The following is a 19542-nucleotide window of genomic DNA, read 5'->3' on the forward strand; positions in this document are numbered from 1 at the left end:
TCAGCCCTGGCATTTCTAGGCCCCCTCCCACTCGCAGCTGCTGACCATAGGCTCTTCCTCCCACCACTTCAACAGGTCCCCCAGAGCACCTACCAGCCACCCAAGGAGCAGCAGCAGCTGGAGACAGTCAAGAGGTACAACCGCCGAAAGGCCGAGGTGAGCTGTGTGCGACCCCTGCCTTCCTAGAGACCCCATATGAGGGATGTGTGAAGGGAACGTGGGGTGGGGAGAGGGAAGAGGAGGCAAGAGGGGGAGGCTGGGTGGAAGTTCGTCCTCCCATGGCCTGGAGGACACTGGGCAGAGGCTGGTGGGACTGGAGTCGCGGTGTCACTGTGGCAGGAGCTGCTGCTGAAGGCAAACATCGAGGAACTGCGCTGCGCCATGCCCAGGTCCTGCAGGGAGTCAGCGCAGGTACTGCCCAGCTCTCTCAAGACCCATCATTGAGGTGCCATCTTCTCAAGCCATCAGAAAGTTCCTCCCAACGCCATCGCAGTGACCACTTATGTAGCCTTTTCCCACTGAGGGCCGGGGAGGGGCGGATTCCCAGTAGCACTGGGAAAGTGCGCCTTGAGCCCACTGCGGTGTGGCCCCTAAGCAGGCGGGTGTAGACGCGCACCCACATCCCCCAGGAGGAAGCTCACGGGATAGCACCTGCAGGTGCTGCCTCTGGGTGTCTCCAGATGTTCCGTGACAAGCATTTCATGCCTCTGTAAGGAAAAAACAAACCCAGGTATGTTTGCCAATAAAGAAAAAGCAAAGTAACGAGGACAGGAGAGACTGTGCCTGGCGGGGCTCACTCAGGAGCACGGACCCGCTGGGTGGCAAGGGTCCCACCATGAGGGCAGGCCCGGGCTGGGCAGCCCATATGGTGCATGCCGCGGGGCTGCAATGACCGAGTGCTCAGAGGGGTGGCCTTTGCAGCCACTCCCCTCACTGCAGCTTACGGTGCCCACCCTGGGGTGTGTTGGCAAAGCAGCTGGCGGCTGGGCCGGGAGCAGACAGGCTCGGGGAGAGGCCATGGGGGCCAGCCAGACCCCAGCTCTGGGGGTGGCTGAGGAGAGGGTCACTGAGCCCTGAGGCCAAGTTGTCCTGTTCCCAGGCCAAGCACTGTTCCCAGGCCCACAGGCCCTGCACCCTCCCTGTTCCAGCCTGGGTGGAACCACAGCAAGGCTTGGGGGGCATTGGAAGATAGAGACCCTGACCTGGTGTGGTGGTAGGGATGGGCAGCTGGGGGGAGGATGAAGAGGGGGGAGCCAGGCCTCCCCAGGGTGCTGGGCCAGCATCCACCTGGTGTGTGTTCGGGGGCACCCAGCAGGCACAGGTGCCAGGCGGCCAGCTCTGCCCTGACTCCTGCAGGGCTCCAAGCAGCAGCTGCGGCTTCAGTTCCCACCCCGAATCCAAAAGACTCCGAAGCTGACCTTCTATAGGGTGAGGGGTGCTCCTGGATGGTCAGGCTGCTCTCCCTGGGCACCCACCCCTCCAGACCTTTTCTGCCCGTAGAGGCTCAGATGACCTGAGCTGGGGGACCTAGAGTCCCAAGGACGGCCCCACACTGGGGGATAGGGAAGCACCTGGGCAGGGGGCAGGTGTGACGGGCACGAGGGCAGGAGGGGCACTTGCTGTTCCCAAGGGTCTCCTCAAGCCCCCAGCACAGCCAGTCCCCAATCCCGCAGCCTGACAACATCCTGGTCAAGCTGAACACCACAGCCATCCTGCGAGAAGGGGCCTTGTACCAGCGGCAGGTGGAGCAGGAGCTGCAGAGGTGAAGGGCGGCAGGCCCCCCCACCTGCCTTCCACGGCATCACCCTTGAGAGCAAAGGCCCAGAAGAGGGGCCTGGGGGCTGGGCAGCTCAGTGGAGAGGGACTCAGGGGTCACAACAGGCTGTGGTCCTGCAGCAGCAGGGGCAACAAGCAGGACTGTGTCAGGGTCCCAGGTGCATCTTACAAAGATCATGCCGGCTCAGTGAGGGGCATGAATGGGGCTGGAGGGACTTAGCAAAGGCCCAACCCACCCCAAACCTCCCTTGGGGTTACCTCCTCTCTGGACCCCTTCCTGATGCCCCCATCTCCTAGACCACCAGGGCTGCAAACCCCTGTGCTTACCCCACGTGGTGTGGTCGTGTCTTTCCTTGTCTGCAAGTCAGGCTGTGGGGGGAGCATGGGTGTCTGACCAGATGGTGGAGTGGACGCATAGATGGTGCACAGGGGCAAGGGTGGCCAGGCCAGCAGAGGACAGAAGGTTGATGGATGGACAGATGATGGACACAGGGTTGGTGGATGGACAGACAGTTGGACAGAGTGAGGGTAGACAAACAAGTGGATGAAGGGAGGGGTGGGTGGATGGGGCTGATGGGTGGACGCACAGGAAGGGGGACCAGGGGATGAGTGGATGGTGGGTCGGGGATAGGAGGAAGGGCAGGCCACGCAGCTGGGTGTCAGGAGTAGCAGCCCACGCCTGCGCAGCCACTGTCCCCCAGGAAAGCCTGTGACCACCCAGCAGCCTCTGTCATGGGAGAAACCCCAAGCTGTACTTCTGTCCCTCTTTGCCCAGGGTTGATAAGCTCGTGGACGGGGCTGGGGACTTCTCTGAGTTCTTCGAGTGGCAGAAGAAGATGCAGGCGAAGGACCGGGAGGAGCAGCTGGCTGCAAGCGAGTGCCGGCGGTTGCAAGGGAAGCTTAGCCATGAGGAGGCCGTCCTAGCCCGGCAGAGCCTCATGCAGGAGAACAAGCAGAGGGTGGAGCAGCAGAAGGAGCAGGTGGGTGCCATGCAGGGCAGCTGGGCATGGGGCAGCCAGCTGAGCTGTGTGCCCACCGGGAGCTGCAGGGCCAGGGCTGGCAGTGGAGCTGAGTGTCCACAGCGCCCCCGTAGAAGCTACTGATGTGTTGGTCCTGGCTCCTCTTCCTCCTCGAAGGACACACTGCCTAGGTGGGCACGCTCAGCCTGTGTTCCCCGAGAGCGCCTGCTCCTTCCAGTGGGCCTCCCAGTGGCCTGGACCAGCGGGGAGCCTCAGCCCCAGGAGGCCAGCCTGTACACTCTCTCCTGGGACGTATCCCTTTGCAGGCCTGCGGTCAGGGACTTGATCAAAGGTCACTCAGATTGCTTCTTTTGATAGTTTCATCTGTGTCTGTATTCAATTTTAAGGTTTGCCTTTTCTTTCCTTTTTACTTTTTTAAAAAAATATGAAGGCCAGGCCAGGCATGGTGGCTCACACCTATAATCCCAGCACTTTAGGAGGCCAAGGCCAAAAGATCACTTGAGCCTAGGAGTTCAAGATCACCCTGAGCAACATAGCAAAATCCCGTCTCTGTAAAAAATACAAAAATTAGCCGGGCATGGTGGTGCGTGCCCGTAGCGCCACCTACTCGGGAGGCTGAGGTAGGAGGATCACTTGAGCCTGGAAGGTCAAGGTTGCAGTGAGCCGTGATCATGCCACTGCACTCCATCCTGGGCAACAGAGCGTAACTGTCTCAAAAAGAAAACAAACAGACAAAAATGAAGTCTAAACAATATGAAAAGGTAGACTCAGAGAAGTCTCACCTCTTGTAAGTCTATAACTTACAACCCATTTCCACCTTCCTTTGTTGGTCCTTCCTTTCATTAATTTCTGGATTACCTTTCCCGTCTTTCAAAGCAAATAACACACTTGTATATACATAGTTTGTCCTTCCCTTTTTTGTTACATAAAAGGTCACACCTTGCTTTATCTGCAAAGAATAATGTGCAAGACTTTCACCTTTGCAGAGCTGGATTTTCAGGGTAAACTTCTAGAGGAAGTTATATTTCCAGATGTCACACCAAAGAGTAACTGGATACGCAGGAGTCCTTGCCGTTTGGGACGCGTGGTTTTACTGAATATGGCCAATCGTCTCCCTGGTACTTTTACCATCTTCACCCCACCAAAGTGTGAGAGGGGTATGATCCGCATGCCCCGCCACAGAGTGTACCAGGCTGAATTCGTGAATTTGTGCCAATTTCATGGGTCAGAAATAGTATCTTGGTATAGTTCTGATTTGCATCTCATTTATTTATCAGTGAATTTGAGCAAATGTCCACATATATAAATGATTTCTGTGTCTATTTCTGTGAACCGTCTGTCCATGTCTTTTGTCCATTTTCTATTGCACTTTTGACCTTCATTTCCCTTTTTTTTTTTTTTGGTTCTTTATTTATTTAACTTGACAAATGCAATTGAATATATTTATGATATATAATATGATTTTTTTTTTTTAAGATGGAAGCTTGCTCTGTCGCCCAGGCTGGAGTGCAGTGGTGTGATCTCGGCTCACTGCAACTTTCGCCTCCCGGGTTCAAGTGATTCTCCTGCCTCAGTCTCCTGAGTAGCTGGGACTACAGGCGAGCACCACCACGCATGGCTAATTTTTGTTTTTTGGTTTTTGGTTTTTTTTTCTTTTTGAGACAGAGTCTTGCTCCGTCGCCCAGGCTGGAGTGCAGTGGCATGATCATGGCTCATTGCAACCTCCACCTCCTGGGTTTAAGAAATTCTCTGCCTCAGCCTCCTGAATAGCTGGTATTATAGGCGCATGCCACAATGCCCAGCTATTTCTTTTTTTGTATTTGTAGTAGAGATGAGGTTTCACCATCTTGGTCAAGCTGGTCTTGAACTCCTGGCCTCGTGATCCACCCACCTTGGCCTCCCAAATTGCTGGGATTACAGGCGTGAGCCACCGTGCCCGGCCTACTTTTTGTATTTTTAGTAGAGATGGGTTTTCACCGTGTTGGCCAGGCTGGTCTCAAACTCCTGACCTCAAGTGATCCACCTGTCTCAGCCTCCCAAAGTGCTGGGATTACAGGTGGAAGCCACCACGCCCGGCCTAACATGATCTTTTGGAATACAAATACATTGTGGAATGGCTAAATCAAGCTAATTAACATATGCATTATCTCACATACTTATTCCTGGTAAGAACACTTACAATCTACTCTCTTAGTAATTTTTCGTTTTTTGTTGTTTTTTCTTTTTTTTTTTTGGTTTTTGTTTTGTTTTTGTTTTTGTTTTTGTTTTTGAGACAGAGTCTCACTCTGTCACCCAGGCTGGAGTGCAGTGGGTTGATCTCAGCTCAGTGCAACCTCTGCCTCCCAGGGTCAGGCGGTTATCCTGCCTCAGCCTCCTGCGTAGCCGGGACTACAGATGCACACCACCATGTCTGGATAATTTTTGTATTTTTAGTAGAGACAAGGTTTCACCATGTTGGCCAGGCTGGTCTCAAACTCCTGACCTCAAGTGATCTGCCCACTTCAGCCTCCCAAAGTGCTGGGATTATAGGTGTGAGCCACCATGCCCGGCCACAGTTTTTCTTTTTTGAGACAGGGTCTCACTCTGTCACCCAGGCTGGAGCGCAGTGGCATGATCTTGGCTCACTGCAACCTCTGCCTCTCAGGCTCAAACCATCCTCCCATCTCAGCCTCCCAAGCAGGTGAAACTACAGGCGTGCACCACCTTTTTAGGAGAGACACGGTTTCGCCATGTTGCCCAGGCTGGTCTCTAACTCCGGGGCTCAAGTGATTCACCTGCCTCAGTTCCCAAAACACTGGGATTACAGAAATGCGCCTCTGTGCCCAGCCTAATGTTCTTTATATGTTAGGAAAAATAATCCTTTATAATAGATTGTTGCAGATTGCTTTTTTTCCAGTTTGTCATTTGACTTTGTATATGAGGTTTATGATGGGTGTTTGCCATGCAAATATTCTTTTTATGTCTTCAAATTTAACAGTCTTTTCTTGTGTTGTGTTTGGAGTTAGAAAATGCCACTCTTGGCTGGGTGTGGTGGCTCACGCCTGTAATCCCAGCACTTTGGGAGGCCGAAGCAGGGCGATCACCTGAGGTCAGGCATTCAAGACCAGCCTGGCCAACATGGTGAAACCCCATGTCTACTAAAAAACAAACAAACAAACAAACAAAAATTAGCTGGGTGTGGTGGCACACCCACGTAATCCCACCAACTCAGGAGGCTGAGGCATGAGAATCGCTTGAACCCAGGAGGTGGAGGTTGCAGTGAGCCAACATCATGCTATTGCATTCCAGCTTGGGTGACAGAGTGAGACCGTCTCAAATAAAAAAAAGAAAATGCCGCTCTTCTCACACCAGGTTACACAGGGATTCTCAGGCTTCTCTCCTGGTCTAAGGATGTCTAGCTACATGCATTCATGTGACTAATATTTTTTCTTACTAAATTAACTAGATTAGGTGGCACTAAATATTTGAAGTAAAAAGAATTTTAGTTTTTCTTATGCAGTTCATATTGGAGTGATTGCTTTTACAGCCTCAATGTGTTTTAATGAACTGTAACTTTTGTTTCTGCTTGAGGTCCTAGTACCACAACCCGACCCATGGGCACCCTTTCATCTCCTCTGAACTTTGGGCACTGCTCAAGAGCCTTTGGAAGCATCTTTTCCATTGAGAGGAGAGATGTTTGGGGTCTACCTGAATGTTCTCTGCTTAAGACACAGACTCAGTTATTCTCCAAGGAACCTCTGTGCCTCATAGAAGCCAGTACTGAGTTCCCTATCTGGGTGCTTTTCTGTTTTTTTCAACAGTCACCAGCTTTTTTTTGTTTTGTTTTATTTTATTTTTTTGGGAGATGCGGTTTTGCCATGTTGGCCAGGCTGGTCTTGAACTCCCAGCCTTATGTGATCCACCTGCCTCGGCCTCCCAAAGTGCTGGAATTATAGGCATAAGCCACCATGCCTGGCCTACAGTCACCAGTTTTCAGGTTCTCTAGCAATGGGGCTGGAAAAGGATATATTTTAAATTTTTGGCTGGATGCGGTGGCTCACACCTGTAGTCACGGCACTTTGGGAGGCCAAGGCGGCTAGATCACTTGAACCCAGGAGTTCGAGACCAGCTTGAACAACATAGTGAGACCCCGCGTCTACAAAAAAAATGTTTGTTTGTTTGTTTTTGAGACGGAGTTTCACTCTTGTTGCCTAGGCTGGAGTGCAATGGTGCGATCTCGGCTCACCACAACCTCTGCCTCCTGGGTTCAAGCTATTCTACTGCCTCAGCCTCCTGAGTAGCTGGGATTACAGGCATGCACCATCATGCCTGGCTAATTTTGTGTTTTTAGTAGAGATGGAGTTTCTCCATGTTGGTCAGGCTGGTCTCGAACTCCCGATCTCAGGTGATCTGCCTGCCTCGGCCTCCCAAAGTGCTGGGATTACAGGCATGAGCCACCGCGCCCGGCCAATAACTTGTTTTTTAATCTGTTATCACTGTGAAATTAACCCAGAATAGCTGCACTAGTATCAACACTCAACTCCTGGGTGAGGAATGACATTTCATGTTTTGGTTGTCATGGGTAATCATTCTTTGAATACTTTTTTTTTTTTTTTTTTTTTTGAGATCGGGTCTTGCTCTGTCTCCCAGGCTGGAATGCAGTGGCACAATCATGGCTCCCTGCAACCTCAAACTCCTGGACTCAAATGATCCTCCCACCTCAGCCTCCTGAGTAGCTGGGACCACAGGCAGGAGCCACTGGGCCTGGCTAGTTTTGTATTTTCTGTAGAGACGGGGTCTCACTATGTTGGTCTCAAACTCCTGAGCTCAAGCAATCCTCCCCCCTCAGCTTCCCCACGCGCTGGGATTACAAGTGTGAGCCGCTGCAGCTGGCCCTGAGTACATTTTACCAAAGTCTTCAGGCAGATTGTTTCATCAAGCAGCACTTGCATCTTTTTTCCACTTGATTCTGGCCACAGAAATGCTGTTCCATGTGCCAAAATTAAAATGGCACCTTCATTTTAATTTTGAAGGTGCCAGTGCAGGGAACTGAAAGCTCGGGCTTGGTGCGAGCTCAGCGAGCAGCCGGTGCAAGCCATGCTCTGTGGCAGGAAGGAGGAGGGGATGTGTGGGAAACCTGGTGGGATGTCCACAGCAGGGCCCAAGGATGCATGTGGCTGCCCCTGGCCCCTGAGTGACGGCAGGCAGGACCGTGGGTCCAAGGTTGATGTCTGAGTGGACCCAGCCAGGCATGTGACCCTGGACTCAGGCCCTCAGGCTGCTCTCTCTGCTGCTTACTGCCTGGAAACCCTCTCCTTACTGTGAGCCTGGCCAGGTGACCGCACACTCATCGCTTGCCAAACACCTATCCCTGTCCACTGCTCCCGGCCTGTGGGCCTCTTTTCCTTCTTCCCCTGCGCATTCCTCTGTGCCGACTCCCTATTCCGTGCCGAGGCTGGTGCTGTGGCTGATGGGGACACTCTTTCCTGAGCCCTTGCTAGGTGTTGGCCCTGCACCCAGTGCACCTGAGGAGGTGGGCGTGGCCATCTTCATTTCCCCAGAAAGAAACTGAAACCCAGAGAGGCCCGAGACTTGTCCGCTGCCAGGGAGCTGCCAGGGTGGCAGAGGCAGAACTTAGCATCCTGTGTGTCTTACTCCCAAGTGGGAGCCTTTTCTGTGGACTGCTGCTGCCTCCGATTCCACGTTCCCAAAGAGCCAGGAGGCACCGCCGCCCTCTTCTGCACTCCCGGCCTGAGGCGCCCAGCCGTCTCCGTGCCATGGCCCAACGCTGTGGCTGGGCGGGGAGGGCCGGTGTGGACGCCTCTTTTCTCTCTTTGCCCATTGTCTGGTTGACTGAGACGGGACTCTTGGTATTTTTTGGTGCCCACTTTCTTCACCTCATATTTCTACACAACGTATTACCAAGTTTTTAAAGAAACTTTTAAAGTAATTTTTTAATTTCAGAACAATTTTTAAATTTACAGAAAAGCCGTAAATATAGTACAGGGTATTCCACGTCCCCCCTACCCCGGGCCCCCTACCCTGGTTCCCTCCACTGTGAACAGCTTACGTTGCTACTGGGTGCACTGGGTCTCTAGGGCTACTACAGCAAAGTACCACAAACTGGGTGGCTTCAAATGCAGGAAGGTTCCCCCCAAGACCACACTGGGAGGAAGGGAGAGGACGTGAGGTAGAAGTTCCCCGCAGGCCCAACTTCCAGAGCACCGCCAGGAGCAAATGGGCTTAGACCTGGGTTCTGGGGTGATTCAAGGGCAGGGACTGGGTCCACCTTCAGACCTCATGCTGCGCCCTGGGCTGGGGCGGGACCAGGCAGGGAAGCCGGAGCAGCCCCACTCACCGTGGCAGGTCTGCTGTCTGGGCAGATGGCCAAGCTGATGCTGCAGCGTGCAGAGAGACGGCTCCGGGAGGACAGGTCCAGGAAGGAGCTGGTGGAGCAGGTGATAGAGGGGCAGAAGAACGCCAAGGCGGCCCAGACGAAGCTCGCAAAGGGCCGACAGCAGACAGGTAGTCAGGAGCCAGATGTCACTGGCCCTACCCCGCTCTTCCCCACTCGGGTGCTGGGCTGCCACCCTTTCCTGAGTGAGCCACTATGGCTGTCCAGGGTCAGGGACCCCTTGAGGGAGGCACTCCCAGGTGGCCGCACTGAGGCCAGAGTCCTGGCTGGGGAACCCTGGGGGAGGTGCCTTCCTGTCCAGCCCCTGCCCTGCCACCCACCGGCCACCTCAGCTCCTGGCTTGGCCCCCAAGTTCAGGAGGCGATCGAGGAGAGTAGGGGGCTGCTGCAGCGCAGGGCGCAGGCAGCCCAGGAGGAGCAGCGGCGCCGTTGTGAACTCATCTCCCAGCTGCGCGCACTCGAGACACAGCCCACGCGCAAGGGCAAGCTCGTGGACCTGACCCAGGTGAGGATGCAGTCCTGGACGGGCCCATGCCTCAGGGGCCTCCACGCTGGCACTGCCATGAGAGGCAGTTTCCAGGGTTCCCACCAGAGCCACAGGTGGGTCTTGCACCACCTGAAACCTGGCCCGCCACCCTCCGTGACTCAACACCCATGTGCCGCGGGCCTGGGTCTGGCCCTAAGAGTTCACAAGCCTGCGGGCAAGGCACACACTTAGCCAGTCCTCTGTAACTCCTGGGGGTGGCCAAGGTGGGCTTCACAGGGGAGGCCACTTAGGAGCTGCCTGTTGAGGGAGGGCCAGGGTGGACAGGGCAGTGTAGGGAGAGCGCAGGTGTTTTCAAAGGCTGGTGGAGGCTGGATGGAGCAGGAGGTTGAGGAGGGCCTGCCGGAAGCCCGTGTGAGAAGGCATGATGAGGGGCCAGGCCTCAGAGGAGTGCGGGGAGCCAGCTGCAGGGCCTGGCCCAGCCCCAAGGCCATAGGGAGTGCAAACGGCTGTCTGCCCCGGGCCCCGAAGCCTGGCTGGGGAGATAGTCATGAGCTCCATTTGGGACTTGCCACAGTGGAGGGGCCTCAGTCCAGCTGAGATGTGCAGACCCACACAAGGTGTAGTGTTGCAGAGCGGAGCCCAGGCTGGAGAGGCTGGGGGCATGTTTCATAAGCAGTGTTGAAGCAGAGGGAAGGTGGGCAAGGGGTGGGCCTATGGAACAGGGGAGGGATCCTGGTGGGAAGCATCGGGGCCCAGCACAGCTCCCAGCTTGGGGCCTCCCCTACCACCCCATAGATCCCCGGCTACGGCCTGGAAGGAGAGATGTCCATAGTGGAGCTGCGAGAGCGGCTGGCCCTGCTCAAAGAGAATCAGCGGCGCAAGGAGGAAGAAAAGCGGGATCAAATCATTCAGGGCAAGCGCGCCAAGAGCCAGGAACTGCAGAACACGGTGGAGCAGATCTCGCTGTGCCGTGCAGCCATGGGGAGATCCGCAGCCTTGAGGTTGGTACTGGGCTCGGGGAGGGTGCCTCTGGATGGACAGGGAGCATGCTGTAAGCCTGCCTTGCACCCTTCTGGGTGGGTCTCCTAGAAACAACCACCACCCTCCTGCCCAGGAAGTTCCCTTGCCGTAACTCCCCTGACCCCTATTGTAGTAGGTGACTTCCAGGCACATGGGAATGGTGCAAAATTCTGCATCCATGGCTCAGAAGCCATGACCCAGATGCGGTCATTTTTGCACCCAGCTCATGGGTCCAACCTTTCACCATATGTGCTTCACGTAGCCAGCTAGCTATTTATGTCTGCAGAAGCATTAGGAAGTAGTTGCAGGAATCAGACACTTTAAACACTTCAGCATACATCTTCTAAAAAAAAAGATCGTCCTACATAAACCACAGCACCCTGACACCAATAGAAAATGGAACAAAAATTCCCAACATCACCTAAATATCTCATCTTTTTTCACATTTCCCCAAGTGTCCAAAGACTGTTGGCCAACTGTTTTTTTTGTTTTTGTTTTTGTTTTTTGAGACAGCGTCTTGCTCTGTCACCAGGCTGGAGTGCAGTGGCGCAATCTCAGCTCACTGCAACCTCTGCCTCCCAGGTTCAAGCCTCAGCCTCCCAAGTAGCTGGGACTACAGGCACACACCACCACGCCCGGCTAACTTTTTGTATTTTAGCAGAGACGGGGTTTCACCATGTTGGCCAAGATGGTCTCGAACTCCTGACCTCGTGATCTGCCCGCCTTGGCCTCCCAAAATGCTAGGATTACAGGTGTGAGCCCAGCCTGGCTAACATTTTTAAAAGACTGTTGCTGTAACTTTTTTTTTTCTTTTTAAACCAGGATCTAGTTGAGGGTTGCAGATAGCTCGTTTGCATGCACACACATACAGATGCCTTTTTACTTGTTTGGGGGATAGTCTGGTGATGTTTTTTAGCCCCTTGTGGCTGTCCCCTGGCAGCCAGGTCAGACATGGGCAGGCATGTCCCCTGGTCCTGGGGTCAGGCTGGCCTCTGGGCCCTGGCCTAGTTCCCAGGGAGGCCCAGCTGTTATAGTAGAGCCTCGTTCAGAGCCTGGCATACAGGGCTCCGGAGACAGTTTCTGAGTGGGACTAGGTGTGGTGGATGGTGGGGCGGACAGAAGGAAGGACTAATCATTGCTGATGGAAGAGAGCCCTTCAGTGTTGGTCCTTGGAGGGGCCGCTGCTCTGGTTGCAATTCAGAGGAGGCACAGGGTAACCGCTGCTGGTGCTGTACAGGGCGGGCTGGCTGCCCACCAGCTCCCCAAGGTGGCACACACCTGGACAGCTCATCACTTCCAGCTGCTGGCCATGGACTGGCAGAGCTCAGACGCAGCCTGGTTGGTGTTAGGGTGCCTCCAAAGGTCTACCTCCTGCTAAAAAAGTTAGAGCGGGCTCAGGCATGCACTTAGGCCCCAGGCCACAGATTCAACAGGGGCGACCTGGACAGTCAGACAAGAGTGGTGGAGACAGGGAACAGCACATGCAAATATCCTAAGGCTGTGAGGTCAACTGATGCCAAAGCCAGCAGGGAACAACACATACAATCAGAAGGATCAAGGGCCACGTCTGCAGGTACCTGTGGAGATGCAGGCCACAGCACCACAGCGTTAGCAGGGGGTACCTCCAGGCAAGAGACAGAAGAGTGCGAGGTCAAAGGAGGCTTTCACATTTGTACCCCAGTTATGCATATAGTTAGTACACCTGTAATACTTTTTTTAAAAAATGTTAAGTTTAAAAAAAAAAAAGCTGCCAGGCGCCGTGGCTCACGCCTGTAATCCCAGCATTTGGGGAGGCTGAGGTAGGAGGATTGCTTGAGCCTGGGAGGTCAAGGCTGCAGTGAGCCATGATCGCGCCACTGCACTCCAGCCTGGGCGACAGAGTGAGACCCTGCCTCAAACAAACAAACAAACAAACAACAACAACAAAAATTAAAGAAAAGAAAAAAAGAGCAAAAGGGTAGATAGAAGTGCTGGAGACTCCCCCACCCCCTCCAGCCCCTGAGCGGTGGTACTGTCTAGGAGCGCGCCGCGGCCCCTGGGCCTCGCTGTCTGTCCTAAATCATTCCGGTGAACCTCTCCGGCGGCGTAGCTCCTTGCCCCCGCGTCGCTTGGACACGGGTGGCATCCTGGGTCTGGCCTGGGCCTCCCGCCGGCCTGCTCCTGAGCCCGTCGCGTCGCCCGCCAGGTGGGAGGAGAAGAAGGCCCTTGCGGCGGCCCCGGCGGCGCCCTCGCAGGACGAGCGCGTGCAGCAGCTGCGGCGCAGGATCTCGGAGAGGGCGGCCGAGCGCAGCAGGCAGGCGGCCTTGCTGCACGTGTCGGCGCCGCGGACCGCGCGCCCCAAGCCCCGGGTGAGTCCGGATTGGTGGGAGAAGCCCGGGCGACTGAAAGCCGGGGCCGGGTGGGGATGGCGGGCGCGGCGCGCAGGGACCGGCGTCCCGGGGCGGGGATGGCGGGGAGATCGGGTCCGGGCCGTGGCCGGGAGATACGCAGCGGCGGGCGCGGGAGGCGGTGGGGGCGTCCCTGCCCGCGCCAACGCGTTCCCCGGCCTGCAGGCGCAGCTAGAGGCGCAGCACTGGCTGGAGCTGGAGCGGAGCCGCGAGCGCAGGCTGCAGGCGCTGCAGCAGGGAGGCTCAGGACCCGGGCCCGCGCGCCGCCTGGAGGCCGCCTGAGCCGGGCCGAGCGCGCCCCACCCGCTTGCGGGCCACCCCCTACACCCACCGCCCCAATAAAGCGTGCGGCCCGCGGTGCGCGCCTCCTCTTCCTTGGCCGGGCCCCCCTCGGCCCCGGCCCCCTGCCTCCGCACCCCGACCGCACCCCTCTCCCTCCCTAGCGCCCGTCTGCCCAGAAAAGCATTGCCGGATAAAAGGCAGGACGCCCAGTTACTGCGTGGGGACAAACTTAGGCTAAAAATGTATCCTCTCCTTATCGGGAATTCAACTGAACTGGGCATCCTGCATTTTTATAAGCGAAATCTGGCCACCCCGGCCCAGGTCCTAGCACTTCCCTACAGCCTAGCATAAGGCATTCCTGGTGCGCACCCCTTCGAAACTCCCAGAACCCCTTCAGATGTGGAAATTTGGAACACCCACCCTTTGCCGGCATCCAGGTGGCTTCACCTAGGGAACCCCCAAGACTGAGTGGCGACTGTGAGTGTACGTTTGGCTGGGGAAGTGGCCAGGATTCTTGAGCGCCAACGTTGCACTGGCCTTTCACGCGCCTCCACCATCCTCACTATGGTCCAGGGACGTAGGAACTGGCCTGCCCCTGTTCTGCTGATGAAGCCACAGGTGCTCAAAGAGGCGATGTGACCGGCCTAGAGGGCCAAAACCCAGAGCTGCGCCTGGGAGCACCCCCTCCTCCCCTTTCTCTAGCATCAGAAGCAGCCCAGATCCAACAAGATCAGGGCCAATGGAGGCAGGACTTCACCCAGGGCAGGGACCAAGATGGATTGGTTCTGCAGTGTCCCGGGACTCCGTGGGCTACAGAAGGCTCCATCTTGAGGACAGGCTTGCTGAGTGAACGCCTGCTGGTGACAGCCTCAAGAACAAAGTACATTAAGCCACCTTCTTCCCAGGAAAGAGAGAAAAGCGTCAAGTCCGTGGGGTGGTGAGCAGAGCAGTAAGGGGTTGGGGAGTGGAAACTGACAGATAAGATAGATGTCCAGGGGAGATATATTTCCTTCCCCAACTCCCAATATCCTCCTTGGGCCTGCAGAGGAGATGGTGCCTCAGATGAGGAGGCTGAGTCCCAGGGTACACTCAGACCAGGAAGGCAGGCATCTCAGCAGTGACAAGAACAGGCTAAAGGACAAGAGCCCTACTCCAATATTCTGAGTTTGTGAGAACCCCAGGATTTTACCACCCAGGTAGGTAAGGAGAAGAATTTCCACATCTCTGTAGAATTGCAGCTGGGAGCAGATTAAATTTCATTTAAAGAAATAAACATTGGCCAGGCAAGGGGGCTCAAACCTGTAATCCCAGCACTTTGGGAGGCTGAGGCAGGTGGATCACCTGAGGTCAGGAGTTTAAGACCAGCCTGGCCAACATGGTGAAACCCCGTCGCTACTAAAAATACAAAAATTAGCTGGGCGTAGTGGCCGGCGCCTATAATCCCAGTTACTCGGGAAGCTGAGGCAAGAGAATGGAATCGCTTGAACCCAGGAGACGGAGGTTGCAGTGAGCTGAGATCGCACCACTCCAGTCTGGTGACAAGAGTCAAACTCCATCTCAAAAAAAAAGAAATAAACATTGCTCATATCCCGTGTTGTGTGATCCAAACCCTTTTAATTTGATATTGACGGAATACATTGATGATGCCTGGCCTAGAAAGCCCCTCTGAGCTCTGGGGGTTTCAAAGGGGGATTTATTAGCTCTCATAATGCCAATCCAAAGGCAGCAGACTTCAGGATGTACCCGATCCAGGAGCTCAGTCTCCACTCTGGTAGCAGTTCCAGACTGAGGAACAAAGAACAGTTGCCCCAGTCTCATTGGCCTGAATTGAACATGCTTGTGCTGAGCCAGTTCCTGCAGTGAGGGAAGGTCTGCATGGGTGCCTGAAGCAAGCACTGTGGCAAGGCAGGGGAATTACCCTTCACCTAGAAGGTTGGCCTCTGGAGCAGAGGGGAGATGTGGCAGCTAACAAAGTGAGGGTACTATTGGCAACACTGTTGGTTGGCAGGTAACAAGGTCTTCCCCTGCCCCCTCCTGGACTGAGCAGCCGCTTAGAGCTAGCTTGAGAGCACGTGGGGCCTCTCCTCATACAAACCTAGGTGGGAGCAGGCCTCGGACCATTCCCTAAAGTTGTGGCCTGGGAGTAGGCATTGTGTGATAGAGTGATGGCAAAATGTCTGTGTATCCCTGCCCCTTGCCTTGTGACTTTACACCTCCCATCGAGAGGTGGAGTCTATTCCCCCAGCCCTTGCATCTGGTCTGGCCTAGTGACTTTCTTTGGCTAATAGGGTGCAACAGAAGTGACCACGTGCCAGTTCTGAGCCTGGGCCTCAGGTGGCCTTGGGGCTCCCACTTGTTCTCTTGGAACCTTAGCCAGGCCCCATGTGAGCATGACTAGGGTGGCCTGCTGGGATCAGATACCATGTGGAGGACACCATCTCAGAGGCCATCCTAGACTAGCAGAGCACAAAATGAGAGGGCAGCCGGACAAGAACCTCCCCCCACCCCGCTGTCTTATAGATTCATGAGCAACAATAAATGTCTGTCGTTCAAAGTATCAAGCTTTGGGGTGGTTTGTTCCAGAGCAACAGCTAAGGGGCACACCCTTAAGAGCCCAGGGCCTTCACACTGGGGGCCCCTGCCTCCCCTCCCTGCACAGGCAGCTAAGGGGCACACCCTTAAGAGCCCAGGTCCTTCACACTGGGGGCCCCTGCCTCCCCTCCCTGCACAGGCAGCTAAGGGGCACACCCTTAAGAGCCCAGGGCCTTCACACTGGGGGCCCCTGCCTCCCCTCCCTGCACAGGCAGCTAAGGGGCACACCCTTAAGAGCCCAGGGCCTTCACACTGGGGGCCCCTGCCTCCCCTCCCTGCACAGGCAGCTAAGGGGCACACCCTTAGGAGCCCAGAGCCTTCACACTAGGGGCCCCTGCCTCCCCTCCCTGCATAGGCTCTTTACAGAGAATCAAGCTACTCCCCCAAAGGGGGCCAGCCAGAGTGAGATATGGCCCAGCTAGTGCTGACAATCCCTCTCTGAACCTTTCCTGGCTGGACTGCCTGGGGAGTGGACATTTTGCCTGAGTACAGGCTAGTCAGAAGATCCTTGTTGATAGCATCTGAGACCCACTTGGGCAGGGGCTTTCTTTGGAAATAGTGAAGAAACAGATTTAGTAGCTGGTGTGAGGCCCAGGAACCTGCATTCAGCTGGTTTCGACTTGTGGGACTATGGGAGCACCAAGGTGCCGGTCTTTTCTCTAAGCTGCGGGCGTTCAGGGCCCAAGGGAAGCGCTATTTGTGAAGGAACAAGTTCAGTGCAAGTGAGGCTTGGAGAAGACTTGAAAGCAGCTTTTGTTTTTGTTTTTGAGGCAGGGTCTCGCTTTGTCACTCAGGCTGGAGTGCAGTGACATGATGATAGCTCATACAGCCTTAAACTCCCGGGCTCAAGTGATCCTCTTGCCTCATCCTCCCTACTAGCTGGGACTGCATGCACTTACCACCACACCCAGCTAATTTTTTATTTTTAGTAGAGATGAGGTCTCACTATGTTGCCCTGGCTGAAGGCAGTCTTTGAGCATGAAACTGGTATTTATAGAGACTTTTTCAACATCATATCTTCAATATGTTACAGTTACAAACAGAAAACCCTAACTTTTCCTTAGGCTGTAAAATACAAATTACTAATATTACTTTTTCTAAATCTGATTTTTTTTTGAGAGAGAGAGAGGGTCTCATTCTGTCAATCAAGCTGACGTGCAATCACAGCTTACTGCAGCCATGACCTCCTGGGCTCAAGTAATCCTGCTGCCTCAGCCTCCTGAGTAGCTGGGACCACAGGGACATGCCACCACACCCGGCTAATTATTATTTGTGTGTGTGTGTGTGTGTGTGGAGAGGGGGTTTTACCATGTTACCCAGGCTCATCTATAAACTCCTCAGCTCAAGCAATCCTCCCACCTCAGCCTCCGAAAGTGTTAAGATTACAGGTGAGAGCCACCATGCCCGCCCTAAATCTGATCATTTTTAACCACCATTTTGATTAATCATGTACGGCCCCATTTATGAACTGAAATTCTCTTAAACATTTTCAACTGCATTTATATACGTAGAATCTAATTTTATTTTTTAGCATTTCCGTTGTCTGCCTTATCAAGTATTAATATTTAAATAATTCTCATAGATATATTAAATGTCTACATTTCTTTTAAACTTTTAAGTTCTCTTTGCTCCAATTATAATCACAAACTTCGGAAAATGTTATACCTTTCAACTTACAGTCGCTATCAAAAATCAAATACTTAGGGCAGGGTGTGATGGCTCATGCCTGTAATCCCAACACTTTGGGAGGTCGAGGTGAGCAGATAACTTGAGCCCGGGACTTCAAGACAAGACTGGGCAACATGGCGAAAGCCAGTGTCTACAAAAAAAAATACAAAAAAATTAGCCAAGCATGGTGGCACACACCTGTGGTCCCAGCTACTCGGGAGGCCAAGGTGGGTTGATCATCTAAACCTGGGGAGGTCGAGGCTGCAGTGAGTGAGTCATGATTGTGCCACTGCACTCCAGCCTGGGTGACAGAGTGACACCTCATCTCAAAAAAAAAAAAAGGCCGGGTGCGGTGGCCCACGCCTGTAATCCCAGCACTTTGGGAGGCCAAGGCGGGTGGATCACGAGGTCAGGAGATCGAGACCATCCTGGCTAACACGGTGAAACCCCGTCTCTACTAAAAACTACAAAAAAAAATTAGCCAGGCGTGGTGGTGGGCGCCTGTAGTCCCAGCTACTTGGGAGGCTGAGGCAGGAGAATGGCGTGAACCCGGGATGCGGAGCTTGCAGTGAGCCGAGATTGCGCCACTGCACCCCAGCCTGGGCGACAGAACGAGACTCCGTCTCAAAACAAACAAACAAACAAAAAACACAAATACTTAGATATTTTACATGAGAATTACATTTATCTATCAGATACTCTACCATGCCAGATTTCCTTACAATTACGAAAAATAGCAAACACATATTGTTTGTAAATGCAACACAAAAACGTTAATGCTCTGGTTTCTATCTGCCTTGTCATTCCGTTATTTGACTCCATTTTCGAGGTTAGAAACTCACTGTAAGGTGGCCGGGCGAGGTGGCTCACACCAGTAATCCCAGCACTTTTGGAGGCCAAGGAGGGTGGATCACCTGAGGTCAGGAGCTCGAGACCAGCCTGGCCAACATGATGGAACTCCGTCTCTACTAAAAATACAAAGAAAATTAGCCGGGCGTGGTGGCAGGCGCCTGTAATCCCAGCTATTCGGGAGGCTGAGGCAGGAGAATCACGTGAACCCAGGAGGTTAGAGCTTGCAGTGAGCCGAGATCGCGCCACTAAAACAAACAAGCTCACTGTAAGGAAACAATGTAACCCAAGGTATTTGGGGTGACCTTCACGTTGCCTGAGGGTGCCGAGGGACCAGAGATGCTGGCCATGGACTAAGGTCTGGGTATTCTCAGGCAGCAGGGACAAGGTGGGCTTTTTTCCTGGTTGCTAAACCCATGTCAAAGTCGAGCTCAGGGACTGGAGCTCAAGAAACCCACCGCCCATTCTCCAGTCCGACCGGGGACCTGCATGCACCTCTGCCGTGCTGCCCTGAGTCCTCCAATCCTCCACACTCTTCCTCTGTTATGTACACGTCTCCACCCAGGCCTGCAACAGTCCCAGCTTCCTCGCAGGGGCAGGGACCCGCACGCCGGCCCAGGGCTTGGCACGCGGGGATGCTGAAACAGGGCCAGGCCTGGTTTCCAGCCGATCGTCAGAGTCCCCAGGCCCAGCAACCTTCCTCACAAAGGCCTCGTTAAGAGGCGAGGAAACAAGAGCCGGGAGAGGGGCGCGGAACGGCGGGCGGGACGAACGACCAGCTCCGCGCCTCCGGCCAGCTGCGTCGAGCCAGGGGCACCGCGGCTGTTGTGCGGCTGGAAATCTAGGAATGGGAAGGTTCGGGGCCTGCTCGGCTCCGGAGGCAGCTGGCGGGCAGTCCCTGGCGGCGTTGGGGCGGTCAGTGGCAGCCGGGGACGGGCGACCGGGTCGCCCGGGTCGCCCTCAGACCGTGACTCCCGAAAAGCCTTGCGGGCGGGGCGCGCCCGCGCCGTCTCTTGCCGGAAGGTGCGAGTTAGTGCGCTCGATTGTGGGCGGGGGCGGAAAGAGGCGCGTTTTAAAGTGGTAACAGATGGTTTTCTTATCCAATAGG

The 19542-nt window shown here is 54.7% G+C and overlaps 1 protein-coding gene and 1 long non-coding RNA gene across 2 annotated transcripts in view; one reads left to right on the forward strand and one right to left on the reverse strand.

Moving 5' to 3' along the window:
- The window catches only part of CFAP99 (cilia and flagella associated protein 99), a 43983-nt gene extending 30582 nt beyond the window's left edge, over positions 1–13401 (forward strand). The window contains exons 7-16 of the mRNA XM_008965519.4: positions 76–156; positions 340–411; positions 1357–1428; positions 1674–1762; positions 2552–2756; positions 9119–9260; positions 9503–9654; positions 10432–10637; positions 12842–13004; positions 13209–13401. Coding sequence (XP_008963767.4) covers positions 76–156; positions 340–411; positions 1357–1428; positions 1674–1762; positions 2552–2756; positions 9119–9260; positions 9503–9654; positions 10432–10637; positions 12842–13004; positions 13209–13325 — 1299 coding nt within the window. The 3' untranslated portion in view covers positions 13326–13401. The remainder of the gene's footprint in view (positions 1–75; positions 157–339; positions 412–1356; positions 1429–1673; positions 1763–2551; positions 2757–9118; positions 9261–9502; positions 9655–10431; positions 10638–12841; positions 13005–13208) is intronic.
- A 1518-nt stretch (positions 13402–14919) lies between these two features.
- Positions 14920–19497, reverse strand: LOC129397555 (uncharacterized). Its single transcript, XR_008625045.2, has 2 exons — positions 18930–19497; positions 14920–18553 (listed from the first exon to the last, which is right to left on the reverse strand). It is a non-coding gene; the product is annotated as an uncharacterized LOC129397555 (long non-coding RNA).
- Positions 19498–19542: the final 45 nt, after the last annotated feature.

This window comes from Pan paniscus, chromosome 3 (assembly GCF_029289425.2).
Source record: "Pan paniscus chromosome 3, NHGRI_mPanPan1-v2.0_pri, whole genome shotgun sequence".
NCBI lineage: Eukaryota > Metazoa > Chordata > Mammalia > Primates > Hominidae > Pan > Pan paniscus.